Source organism: Muscardinus avellanarius (assembly GCF_963383645.1).
Source record: "Muscardinus avellanarius genome assembly, chromosome: 10".
Lineage (NCBI taxonomy): Eukaryota > Metazoa > Chordata > Mammalia > Rodentia > Gliridae > Muscardinus > Muscardinus avellanarius.
In genome coordinates, this window is record NC_137796.1 from 11,968,213 (window position 1) to 11,981,017 (window position 12,805).

The following is a 12,805-nucleotide window of genomic DNA, read 5'->3' on the forward strand; positions in this document are numbered from 1 at the left end:
GGTTCCATCCCCACACCCGAAAAAATAAAATAAAATAAAAAATAAAATAGGGCTGGTGGTGTAGGTTAGAGGTAGAATGCCCCTGGGTTCAATGCCCAGTACTACACACACACACACACACACACACACACACACACACACACACACAAAAACAACAACAACCAAACCAAACCAAATCAAACCAAACCCAAAATACCACACACACACACACACAAAAAAAAAAGAAAAATAGGTTAGAGACATATTCAACAATACCAGAATGTTGAAAATTCTATAAAACAAATGGCCCAGTTTCTTTAACAAGTATGACAAATAAAGAAGGAGAAACTAGCTGGGTGTGTTGATGTGCATTTGTAATCTACTATTTTGGATTACAGGTCAGCCTTAGCAACTTAGCAAATCCCTATTTCTTTTTTCTTTTTTTTTTTTTTTTGGTGGTACTGGGGTTCCTGGAGGCCCTTCTATCTCCGGGCTACACTCCCAGACCTATTTTTACATTTTTATTTGGAAACAGGGTCTCCTAAGCCAGCGCGCGCGGCTGGCTTCGAACCTGCGCGATCCTCCTGTCTCCGCCTCCCGAGCGCGGGGATTACAAGCGTGCGCCACCATGCCCGGCTAGCAAATCCCTATTTTTTTTTTTTTGGTGGTACTGGGGTTTCTGGAAGCCCTTCTACCTCCGGGCTGCACTCCCAGATCTATTTTTACATTTTTATATTTGGAAACAGGGTCTCCTAAGCCAGCGCGCGCGGCTGGCTTCGAACCTGCGCGATCCTCCTGTCTCTGCCTCCCAAGCGCGGGGATTACAAGTGTGTGCCACCACGCCCGGCTAGCAAATCCCTATTGCTAAATAAAATATTAAATTGGGATGAGGGTGTAGCTGGGAAATAGAATGTCCCTGAATTTAATCCCCAGTACTACAAAAGAGAAAGAGAGAGAGAGGGAGAGGGAGAGAGAGAGAGAGAGAGAGTGTGTGTGTGTGACTAAGGATAGAACCCAGAGGCATTCTACCTTTGAGCTACACCCTCAGCCTTGTTTTTATCCTTATTTTTGTTTTGAAAGAGGCTCTCTCTAGGTTGAGGAGTCTCATACTTGCTGAGGCTGCCTTCCAACCTGTGATCCTCCTGTCTTAGCCTCCCAAGTATTGCTTAGCCTCCCAAGTATTGCAATGACAGGCATGTACCACCAGGCTCAGCTAATTTTTTACTTTGCAGCAGAGCCGCACTAAGTTGCTGAGAGCCTCCCTAAATTTCTGAGGCAGGTGGTGAACCTGCCATCCTCCTGTCTCAGCCTCCCAAGTACTGGGATTACAGGCATGCACCACCACACCTGGCTTCTTTTAATTTTTTTTTCCTTTGAGACGGGGTCTCCCTGAGTTTTCACGGCCAACTTTGAAACCGTGATCCTCCTGTCTCCCGCTCCCAAGAACTGAGGCTACAGGTATGCCATGGTGCCCAGCTGAAGGACCTTTAAGACTTTTTTTTTTTTTTTTGGTGGTACTGGGGTTCCTGGAAGCCCTTCTACCTCCGGGCTACACTCCCTCCGGGCTACACTCCCAGACCTATTTTTTACATTTTCATTTTGGAAACAGGGTCTCCTAAACCAGCGCGCGCGACTGGCTTCGAACCTGCGCGATCCTCTGCCTCCCAAGCGCGGGGATTACAAGCATGCGCGCCACCACGCCCGGCAGGACCTTTAAGATTTCTGCAAGCAGTGGTTGCAGGGCTTGGGAAGCCGACGTTTAAGGTGGAGCGTCGCTGCTGTCCTACTTTCTGTGTGTCTGGCAAGCCTCGCCTCGCCTCTCCTGCAGAAGCTGGGGCTCACAGAGGCCCCAGATGTGGCAAGGCCTGCAGGGGCCACCTTAAACTCGGACCACCTTAAGCAAGCTCCACCCCTGCCACAGCCAATGAGAGAGCGAGGGTGACCAGCTGCCAGAGCCCTCTCCCTTACAGGGCTCAAACTGGCTGCAACACCATGACGCAGATGGCTCTGCTGCTGCGGGCTGCAACCTGGGGGCGGTTCCCCTGGAGGGGCTACTGCACCAGGGGGCCGCAGGTGGGTGGGCAGCAGGAGGGAGGGGTCGTGCTAGGCCCCCCCCCCCCCCCCCGCTCAGCGGTGTCATGGTGCACCCTGACAAGCAGCCACCCCGCCGTAGGGCCCCAGCTATTTTCTGGGTGCCCCTGGTAATGCGCTCCTCCCCGTAGGGTGCACTCGGCAAGGACTTCGTAGAGGCCCTGAAGGCGGTGGTGGGGGGCCCCCAGGTGTCCACTGCGGCTGCCGTGCGGGAGCATCACGGGCACGATGAGTCCATGCACAGGTACCAGCCGGGACAGAGGGCCCGGGCTCTCCTCCAACACCCACCTGTCTTGGGGTACACTGGCACCCTCTTTGCAGAAGGGTGTTCTCTGCCCCCTTGCTTGCCATGTGGACTCAAGCCCCGCGAAACCTCCAGGTTCCTCGAAAAGCAGGACCAGGGGGTGCCAGGCCCTTCTAAACTGCCCCCAGGTGCCAACCTCCGGATGCTGTGGTGTGGCCCCAGAATGTGGACCAGGTCAGCCGGCTGGCAGCCCTGTGCTACAGCCACGGCGTGCCCATCATCCCATTCGGCACGGGCACCGGTGTTGAGGGAGGCGTCTGCGCCACGCAGGTATGGGGGGGCCGGGTCTGCTCTCACTACACCTGATTGATACCCCCGTGGCCAGCCCGCCAGCCGTCTGGGACTCTGGCTGGGAGCTCGGGCATGGGGTAGGGTCCTAGGGGCTGTGCCTTGCCTGGAGATGGAGGTTGCCCACCCTTCTTGGCCCACGGCTACCAGGGCGGTGTGTGCATTAACCTGACCCGCATGGACCGGATCACGGAGCTGAACACAGAAGACTTCTCTGTGGTGGTGGAACCCGGCATCACCCGCAAAGCTCTCAATGCCCACCTGCGTGACAGCGGCCTCTGGTTCCCCGTGGGTAGGCTTGGGGCTCATATCATCCCGGGGCTCTGAGGGTCCGCTGAGGGCTGGGCGGTTCCTGGGGCTTCAGAGGTCCCCTCAAGGGAAAGTTCCTACCTGGGCAGGATGCCCTCTCCTGCTCTCCATCCTACAGACCCGGGCGCAGATGCCTCTCTCTGTGGCATGGCAGCCACAGGGGCCTCGGGCACCAACGCTGTGCGCTATGGCACCATGCGAGACAACGTGCTCAACCTGGAGGTGGTGTTGCCCGATGGGCGCCTGCTTCACACCGCGGGCCGGGGGCGCCATTTCAGGTGGGCTCCTGGGACCTCCTCCAGCCAGCCTCCTGCAGAGGAGGTCGAGGCTCGGAGGGCTTTGAATGAAACCCTGGCACGTGGGCCAGTCAGACGGGCTGGGGTTTGCTCTCAGGGAGGCTAGGGGCCAGTCTACACCTGGTTCCTAGGAGCTGGAGCTCTGGGTTCCAGTTTCAGATCGCTGGACAGAAATCCCTCATTACAGCCCAACGATGTACACCTGTAATCCCAGCACTTGGGAGGCTGAGACTGGAGGGTCACAGGTTCAAGGCCAACCTCAGAAACTTAGGCCCTCAGTAATTAGTGAAGCACTATTTCTAAATAAAAAATAAGGCTGAGACAGGAGGATTGCGGTTCACTGACAGCCTCAGCTACTACCTAGTGAGGCCCTTTGCAACTCAGTGAGACCCTGTTTCAAAATAAAGAATTAAAAATAGGGCTGGAGGGTGTGGCTTGGAGGTAGAATGCCCCTGGGTTCCCTCCCCAGTACCCCCCCCCAAAAAAAATAGGGCTAGGGGTGTGGCTTGGAGGTAGAATGCCTCTGAGTAGTTCAATACCTAGTAACACACACACACACACACACACACACACACACACCCCTCACCCAGCAGCCCAGGCACTCACCTGCCTTGTATACCCCTGGGCCCAGGAAGAGCGCAGCTGGCTACAACCTCACGGGGCTCTTCGTGGGCTCCGAGGGGACGCTGGGGCTCATCACCTCTGCAACCTTGCGCCTGCACCCTGTCCCCGAGGCCACGGTGGCCGCCACCTGTGCATTCCCCAGTATCCAGGCGGCTGTGGACAGCACCGTGCAGATCCTCCAGGCCGCGGTGCCTGTGGCCCGCATCGGTGAGCCAAGGGCTGGTGCTGCTGGGCTGGGCGGGCTCCGTGGAAGCAGGCCAGGCCTCACCTGGCCATCCCTGTGCCCCATCTCATCCCATCTCAGAGTTACTGGATGACGTCATGATGGACGCCTGCAACCGGCACAGCAAGCTGAACTGTTCCGTGGCGCCCACGCTCTTCCTGGAGTTCCACGGCTCTGAACAGGCCCTGGCAGAGCAGCTGCAGAGGGCAGGTGTGCTGAGGGTACGGGGCCCCGGGGAGAGGGTGTACAGGTGTCAACTAATCCTCCTTCTGCTGCAGAGGAGATCACCCAGCACAATGGAGCTGCCTCCTTCTCCTGGGCCAAGGAAGCGGAGGAGCGCAGCCAGCTCTGGGCGGCACGGCACAATGCCTGGTACGCAGTCTTGGCACTGGCTCCAGGACGCAAGGTGAGCTGGGCATGGGAGGAGGTGGGACCATCAACGCTGGCCTTAGCCCTACTGTACAGAGCTGCTGGCTGAGGTCCGCCGGGGGGACAGGCTTAGCAGAGCAGGCCCTAGAAGCCCTGTGGAACTCAGTGGACCCTGTTTCAAAATAAAGAATAAGAAATAGGGCTGGGAATGTAGTGTGGAGGTAAAATGCCCCTCAGTTCCATCCCCAGGTCTTAAAAAAAAAAAAAAAAGGGCTGGAGGTGTAGCTCAGAGGTGGAATGCCCAAGTTTAATCCCTTAGTACAAGAAAGAGGAGGAGGAGGAGGAGGAGGAGGAGGAGGAGGAGGAGGAGGAGGAGGAGGCACTCTTGGAGAAAGTGACTTGGAGAGGAGGGGAGGGGGGAGGAATGGCTCGCTAGGAGGCTCAGTGGTGTGGGCTTGGGGATCAGGGGTGGGGAGCCCAGGGAGTAGCGAAGGCCTGGAGCATACCTGGCTGATTGTGTAGAGACGGGTGAGCCAAAGGCTAAGTTCCCCGGACTCACCCTGAGCCCTGTGCGCGGCCCTCTGCCCCAGGCCTATTCCACCGACGTGTGTGTGCCCATCTCCCGGCTGCCAGAGATCCTGGTGCGGACCAAGGAGGAGCTGAAGGCCTCGGGGCTCACAGGTTCTGTCTGCTCCCTCCTGAAGAAGGCGGGAGGCACGGGGGGAGGGGGCTGAGCTGAGGCAGGGGAGGCCACAGGCAACAGCTTTGTGCCCGGACCCCAGGAGCCATTGTGGGCCACGTGGGCGATGGCAACTTCCACTGTATCTTGCTGGTCGACCCGGAGGATGCCGCGGAGGTGCACAGGGTCAAGGCCTTTGCAGACCAGCTGGGCAGGTAGGAGCTGAGTGGGGAGGTGGGGGTATTGTGGGGGGGGGAGCCTGCTGAGCATTCTTTCTTTCCCACGGGGCCTCCCAGGTGGGCCCTGGCCCTTCAGGGGACGTGCACCGGGGAGCATGGCATTGGGCTGGGCAAGAGGCAGCTGCTGCAGGAGGAGGTGGGCGCCGTGGGCATGGAGACCATGCGGCTGCTCAAGGCCACGCTGGACCCCCGAGGCCTCATGAACCCAGGCAAGGTGCTGTGAAGAGCTCCCTGGACTTGGCCCCTAAGCCCCCAGATGACAGAGCTCATTCTGGAAAGTTCCTTCATGCTGGTGATCCTGCAAGGGACGAACCGTGGCTGATAGTCGCCACGCTCTGTAGCTGTGGCCAGGGCCAAAGAGCAGGGAGGAGAGCCGGGCCCTCCTGCCGTCTGCGGGAGGCCAGCCTCGAGTGACGCAGGAGGCGCTCAGCGAAGTTGTTTCCTCTCTGCTTTTAGCCAGCCTGTCTTGGCTGGGAGGGACGGACACTCCAGCCCAAGGAACACACCCTCTGTGGAGGCCTCCCCTGCTGGGGCCCAGGGCCCTTCCACTGCACGTTGATGGGGCTCCTCCAAATCAATCTGAACCCCACTTGCGGCTTTCTGAAGGTCCTGGGGCAGCATCTCCCATGTCCTCCCCCTCCTCCGTTCCAGGTTCTCTGACCTTTGGCCGGTGACCCATCTGTTTTGAGCCTGCTTTCTGACTGGGGAGGGGGATGGGTCTAGGCTTTGGAGGGAGCCAGTCCCCGTCCCAATGCCCCCGCTTCTGAGACCTTCAGGCCAAGGGCCTGCCTCCCACCAGGCTTCCGCTGGCCTTAGAACACTGGACATTCTCCATGCACTAGCTACCAATCGCTAGCGATGAAAGAGAGATTATCCTCCTTGTAGCTAACCTCTTCACAGCGTTTGCCCTTCAAGGTCAAGGTCAAGGTCAGCTCACCCTCCCTGGGGCCTGCCTGTCCTGGGCTCCCTGGTCAGACCCCTCCCCACCTGGCTCGGGTACTTGCAGTTTCCCCTTAAGACCACAAGAGGGCGTCTGACACCAGAAAGCTCAGGCACCGCAGCGTCGCAGCTCTGAGTCTGGGAGGGACCTGGTGGCAGTCTCCAAGCCTTCCCCTTCCTGCGTCCTGGGCACCTGTGGCCATTCATCTGCACCACCCCAGACCTGAGGGCCCCTTAGGAAGGGAGCTGGTGAGAGGTGCGGTGCCTTCTCCTCAGCCCGCGAGGCCCTAACACCTCCCACTTCACTCCCACCTGTTCTTGGGCCCCCACTCGGCTCACACTGGGCTCCCGCAGACGGCCACTCCTGTGTGACTGTGCCAAGGGCGATTTGGTGCAAGTCCCCTTGGCCCTCTCCCTTCCCCACACACCCCTCAGCCCCCTGGTCCCCATGGAAACAGCGCTGCAGCCCCCCAGGTGGAATTCTGCAGTGCCACCTGGGGCTGGGCAGGGCTCGCCGACGTCCCCTCCAGTGCCTCGCAACTAAAAGGCGCGCAGCAATGGCCATTTCCCCAGTTTCTTTTATTAAGAAAGATTGCAAACATACAGAAAAGTTGAAAGAACAAGTACACTGTGCACTGGAAATGATAGCTCCAAGAGTCAACAATGAACATTTTCGTCTTATTTGCTTTATGTGTATTTATTGGGGGGAACCACTGGGAGTTAGATTACACATTTCTCGAAACCATTCACCTGTATAACTCAGCAAGAATAAGGATCTCCCGCTACAAACCATACTATTAAATGGCTATTAGATGAATTGGTTTTTATGAGGGGCTCCTGTTCAGAAGCCCCCACAGCATGCTGGGCCCAGCAGAGCAGGCGCAGCACAGGACGGTGGGGAGCGTTCTGGATGGAGGGTGGCCAGCGCCAGCTCCGCCTGGGGAGCCCGGACAACTCCCGTCCACCCCGCACAGGCGCGGGGACCCTGGGCCCCCAAGTCCGGGCGGCCAGCAGAAGGCGGCCGGCGAGGCCCGCGGCGCCAGGTGGAGCTGAGCGCCGGCCCCGGGCGCCTGGAATAGCACCGGCGTGGGCCCGGCCCTGCTGGCCGCTGGGCTTGCCCGGGGCGCCGAGGTGGGCGCACGGTGGCCTCTGCCTCGGCGCCCAGGTCAGGCAAGGAGATCTCCTTCAGGGCTGGGCCCTGCCCTGCCAGCTCTGCTGGTGCAATTAAATATAGAACAGGGAGACACGGTTGCCAGGCAGAAGCAGGAGGTGCTGTGAATAGAACGGTACCCTTTGCAGACACCAAGCTACAAGGAAGCCCGCTGCGCATGTGCCAGGCCCTGGGGGCGGATCTCCCCACCCTCGCGGTGACCTCGGAGCCGGGCGATTTGTGCCCACTTCACAGGCGAGGAATGTCAAGCTCGGAGGAAGTCATTTCCCCAAGATCATTTTGCCAAAAAGTAGAATCGAAATGCTGAGGTCACGTTCTGACTGCCAAATCTCACGACAGCAGCTGTAGGTCCCGGGGTCTCCGCCCCCGCAGGTCTGGCAGCGAGACCCAGGCGCCAAATCACCAGCTCCCCCTCGGGCCTCTGGCACGCCTGTCTCCCTGGCTCACACGCGCACTAGTCTGCAACAGATGCCCTTGCACGGTGCTCCCGCGTGTCTAAAGGAAGATGCGGGCCAGGCCAGCATCGCAGTCGGCCGGGCCTGGGCCTGCGGGGTCCACCCTGGTACAAGGGCACAAGGGCCAGGCCTGGGAGGGCCGGGGCGGGTGGAGTTGGCTCCCTCCAGAGCGTCCCTTGGCCGGCTCTGCAGGCGGCCCTCCAGCAGCTCCAGGGCTGGCACAGAGGCTGGGCACGCACTGCTGCCCCCTGCCCTGAGCTTCCTGCCCAGCCTGCAGCTGGCCAACTTTTGTGAGCCCGAGTGGCTGGTTCTGGTTCAAGGGCTCTGAGCTGGCTCAGCCCCAATCCAGGGCCTCTTCCTGGGCTTCAATGAAGCGGGCCCATGAGTCAGCACTGAGCGTGGATGGAGCAACAGGCAGGTGCGGTGGGGAGAGCAGGGCTGGAGAGCACAGGCCCAGGGAAGGGCCGGGCCCTACCTGGAGGAAAACGGCCTCTGTGGCCTCCTGGAGGCAAGATCTTTGCCCGTAGAAAAGTTCAGTCACAATCACACCAGATGACCGGCAATGCTTACAAAGATTAGTAAACTTTTGTAGGACGCACACCTGGACCACTTCCCCTCTCCCCAGGCCCCAAAGACTGCAGCGCTGCACACACCCGCGCATGGCAGGCTGGAGGGAGGCTGGAGTCAGGTGGGCCTTTGCCCACATGTCTTGATTTTATAACAATAGCTTATTAAATAAAATCACACAGTGCATCTTGTATTAGACATTTTAATACCATATCAAAACACCTTGACTGATGAAGAAAGCTTTTCTCTCAAGCTTTGAACATTTTTAAACATTTTGTAAGTTTTTTTGTATTTTAATATATAAATACAGAAACCTATCTTGCATGGGCTGATGCCAGGTGTGAATGTTGATGGCTAAAATGTTCTCGAACAGAGTGCTTGAGAACGGGTAGCGGTACATTTTTCTTTTAGTAAGTCTTTTAAGTTTTCTGGGGGAAAAAAAAATCCACAAGGGCCTAAAAAATGTGCAGGCATTTTCGCAGGTCACTGTGGTTGTGAGAGCCTCTGAACTGACCAGAATGAGGAGGGAAGGAGGGGGCAGAGATGGGGATGGGGTGGGAGTCCTCGGGCATTTTTTTTTTGGGGGGGAAGCAATGAAATCAAGATATCGGGGTCCCAAGGGAATAAAAGTGCAAAACCAAGCCAGAAAAGTGGGACAGACCCCAAGGTACAGAGGTGGGTGATGCGGAGCCTAGTGGGGTGCTGGGCAAGGGGGACTCCACGTGCCCGCCTGCCGCCGGCGCGTCGGGGCTTAGCGCGGCTCCCTCGGTCCTGTCACTGAGGGGTTAGAGCGGGCAGCGGACAGCAATCTGTAAACATCACAAGGGAAAACACCAGTCGACACTAGACTTTTTTTTTATATATAATTTTTTTTTTTGTAAACACTTTAAAGACAGACCCACAATGCCTTTCAAAGGTGAGAAAGAAAATGCCCTTTCCCTCCTGGGCTGAGGGCGAGGGGAAGGATGGCGGCCGATTTGCAATTCTCGCAAACTCGCGCTCGTCCGGTGGTCTGGTGTCCTCGGGGAGGAGGGGGAGCCGCGCGCTGAGGTCAGTGCAGCCGGGCCGCCCTGCTCCCACGGTGTCCCCAGCTCGGCTCTGCCCGCGTGTGTCCGAGGAGCCTCCTCTCGGACGGGCTGGGCGGCCCTGTGTGGGTCGGGGGAGTCAGCAGCCGGCACACGCTCGCCTAGCTCTCACACTCGCTTCTCTCCTCTGTCATCAGTTTTTGAGGTGAAGGTATAAAGAGCAAGTGTCCCTGATTTGTCTGACATCATCGGCTGTGCTGGGCATTTATTTGGAATAGATAAAATAAACCTAACAAAAGAAAACAAAGGGAGAGAGAAGAAGGAAAAACGGACCCAAACCTTTGGATGGGAGTGAGGAGTTGGGTGTCTGGCTTTTTAGTTTAGTTTTTTTTTTTTGGGGGGGGCCAGGAAAAATAAAATGGCAGCCTGGACCTCAGAGGGACGGTGGGGTGGGGGACAGGAGAGGGTGGCCCACAGGAGGCAAGTGGCCGGGGAGGAAATGGAGAGGCGGAGACCCCTCTGGAGGGGCGAGGGAGGGGGCCCACAGCAGAACTGGCAGAGACCCCCTGGCTAACAACGCTGTGCGGAGGGCGAGGCGCCGTCCCCACTGCTTAGTGACTGCGTGTCCAGGTGACAGGGAGTCACTTCCTGTCACCAGGAAAGGGAGCCTGGGAGGTGAGGAAGCCGGCTCTCGGCTCTCCTCCGGACATCTGCCCTGGACTGCTGGAACGCGCTGGCCCCTCCCAGTCTCTCCTGCGTGTTCCCCGCGACACGCACATGGTAACGCCCGCCAAACCCCTTCCACTTCCCGCTCCCTGGCGGCTCACCTGGCAGGGCAGCCCAGGCCCCCGCCCCAGCCCCCAGTCCTCAGCAACTCAACCCGAGCCTGGACCCCCGCCCCATGGGCTCACCTTTGAGAGGATCCGGCAAGCAAGCCCGGCAGGGTCAGTCCGCAGGGTGTTCTGGACAAGATCTGTTCACTTCAAACCATGAGTCTATGCAGCTGGGCGTGGGGGGCAAAGGGAGCCAGGTTAGCCGACACCGCCCCTGCCCACCACGCTGCTGCCGCCGCCGCCGCCGAACAGACTTCCTTCCAGGACCAGACTCCTGGGCAAGGGCTTCCTGTCACCCCTGACAGAACCCCAGGGAAATACGACCATGCCCCTCGTAGAAGCAGGGAGAAGGGAGGACAGAGTGTCCTGGCTTAGCAGGGTGCACAGCTCAGATGGCTGCTCGCTGCAAAAGGGGGAGAGAGGCCTCCAGAGGACCAGGGCCGGGAGTAGGGAGCCCAGGAGGGTGACAGCAGGTGCCGGCGCCATGCAGGGACTGTGCCAGGCAGCGGGTCAACACTCCAGGCTCAGGGGCAGACACATGGCAGGGGATGGCAGTGTTGCCCACTCTGGGGTTCTGAGAGCTCCCTCCTGGGTCAGAGACTCTTGGGCCATGAGACGTTGCTAAGAAAGTGAGCCGGGGAGAAGTTCCAGTGAAGCCCTTGTCTCTAGAGTTCCTCACATGGTGGTGCACGCTTGGATTCCCAATACTCGGGAGGCTCAAACAGAAGGATCGCAGGTTCAACCCCAGCCTCGGCAACTTAGAGAGGTGCTCAGCAACCTAGTAAGACCCTGTTTTAAAAGTAGGGCTGAGCGTGGCAACGCATGCGTATAATCCTAGTACTTGGGAGGCTGAAACAGGAGGATGGCAGGTTTGAGGGCAGCCTCAGCAAGTGGTGACCCTCATCAACCTAGTGAAATCCTGTTTCAAAATAAAAATAAAATAGGGTTGGGGGTGTAGCTCAGAGGTAGAATGCTCCTGGGTTCAACCTCTAGGACACTCTAAAAAAAAGACTATCTGCATCAAAGACAGAGTAAGGACTGTCCCAAGACAGGGTCAAGATTTGTAAACCATCATCTGGGCGTTTTCAGACAGGAACCTAAAATAATTCATGTGAATCTCTCTGAGGACCAAGCGTTGCCTTTTCTGGTTCTGGTTAGAATCTCCCTGGGACACTGTAGGGCTCTGTGCAGGGACCCAGACCAAGAGCCATGATTCCACCCCCAGGCCAAGAGGGAGCCTCTGCACCAGCCACGCCCGTATACCAGGCACGGTGGTCACCCTGTAGACTGGCGGCTGTGGGCTGGGCTTGGGAAGTTTGTGCCAAGAGCTGGCGGTGGCCGCAGGAACACGGGTGTCCTCCTGTCTTGGGCAAGGAGGTGTCTTCTTTCCAGTTGGAAACAAGACCAAAACTCCTCAGCCCTGCTAATTATAGCAGCTCTCGGTGCCCACACACAGTGGCTCTTCCTGCCGCCTGGCCCTCTGGGGAGAAGGGCAAGCACAGGGCAGCCAGGATACCCTCCACACTGGCCCTCCCGTCCTGCAGGAAGATGAGACTCAGGGAGAGGGGTGCTGTCAAGCTTCAGGTGGGGTCCCCAGGGCCTTCACCCTGCAGGCTCGTCTCCCCATCCCTGCCAAGTCACCAAAGGAGAGCAGAACCTCAGGCAATTCACCCGCCTTGCCCCTGGAACTCCCATGGGTACAGTGGACGCCCGACCCCTTGGGGCCCTTGATGGGAGCAGGGGCTGCCCTACCACCAAAGGGGACAGAGTGGCTGGCAGTGAGGTCTATCCTGGGCAGGTGGACGTGCGGGGCCCTGCCAGGTCCTCGTACCTTTTGTGATAGATGCACAGGCAGGGCAGCCTGGCTATCGTGTCCCCCTGAAGCAGCTCCTCCAAGCAGATCACACACTCACCCGCATCTTTAGTCAGCACATCATCTGCAGGGGACAGGAAGGGCAGGGTTAGGCACCAGTGGGTGGGTGGCACAGAGCAAGCCCAGGTCTAGGAGCGAGTTGGCTAGCCCGAACTGCCAGCTCTGTGGGGGACCTTGGCCCCGAGACTCTAGCTGTGGGCTCAAGACATGCATACCACGTTGAGAGCCTGAAGACAAAATGGGATTAATCCCCCAAATAAGAGTAACCCAGTGCTGGGCGTGGTAGCACACGCTTGTAATCCCCGCGCTTGGGAAGCGGAGACAGGAGGATCGCGCAGGCTTGAAGCCAGCCCCACTGGCTTAGGAGACCCTGTTTCCAAATAAAAATATAAAAAATAGGTGTCTGGGAGTATAGCCCAGAGTTAGAAGGGTTTCCAGGAATCTCAGTACCACCAAAAAAAAAAAAAAAAAAAAAAAAGTAACCCAGTCCAGGTGGTGGAGGAGAGAGGTCTCGGGGCGGCGGGTGTGGGGGGGACAGCAG

At 58.2% G+C, this 12,805-nt stretch overlaps 2 protein-coding genes across 5 annotated transcripts in view; one reads left to right on the plus strand and one right to left on the minus strand.

Annotated features, from left to right (window-relative positions):
- Positions 1-1,980: 1,980 nt before the first annotated feature.
- Positions 1,981-5,624, plus strand: LDHD (lactate dehydrogenase D; the record flags this gene model as incomplete). 3 transcript variants are annotated; one of them, XM_080702921.1, is made up of 11 exons in its annotated part: positions 1,981-2,070; positions 2,202-2,314; positions 2,503-2,644; positions 2,813-2,954; positions 3,090-3,249; positions 3,899-4,098; positions 4,196-4,324; positions 4,393-4,520; positions 5,074-5,164; positions 5,266-5,377; positions 5,459-5,624. In XM_080702921.1, 11 exons carry the CDS (start codon positions 1,981-1,983, stop codon positions 5,622-5,624), a joined length of 1,473 nt encoding a protein of 490 aa, XP_080559047.1. The 3 variants fall into 3 exon arrangements, with proteins under 3 accessions (XP_080559047.1, XP_080559046.1, XP_080559048.1); XM_080702920.1 differs by having other exon boundaries at positions 1,981-2,052; positions 3,090-3,253; positions 3,861-4,098; XM_080702922.1 differs by having other exon boundaries at positions 1,981-2,052.
- A 4,879-nt stretch (positions 5,625-10,503) lies between these two features.
- Positions 10,504-12,805, minus strand: part of ZNRF1 (zinc and ring finger 1) — a gene marked incomplete at both ends in the record, with an annotated part of 101,706 nt that continues 99,404 nt past the window's right edge. For both annotated transcript variants that reach the window (XM_080702924.1, XM_080702923.1), the window contains 2 exons: positions 10,504-10,561; positions 12,223-12,328. In XM_080702924.1, coding sequence (XP_080559050.1) covers positions 10,504-10,561; positions 12,223-12,328 — 164 coding nt within the window. The remainder of the gene's footprint in view (positions 10,562-12,222; positions 12,329-12,805) is intronic.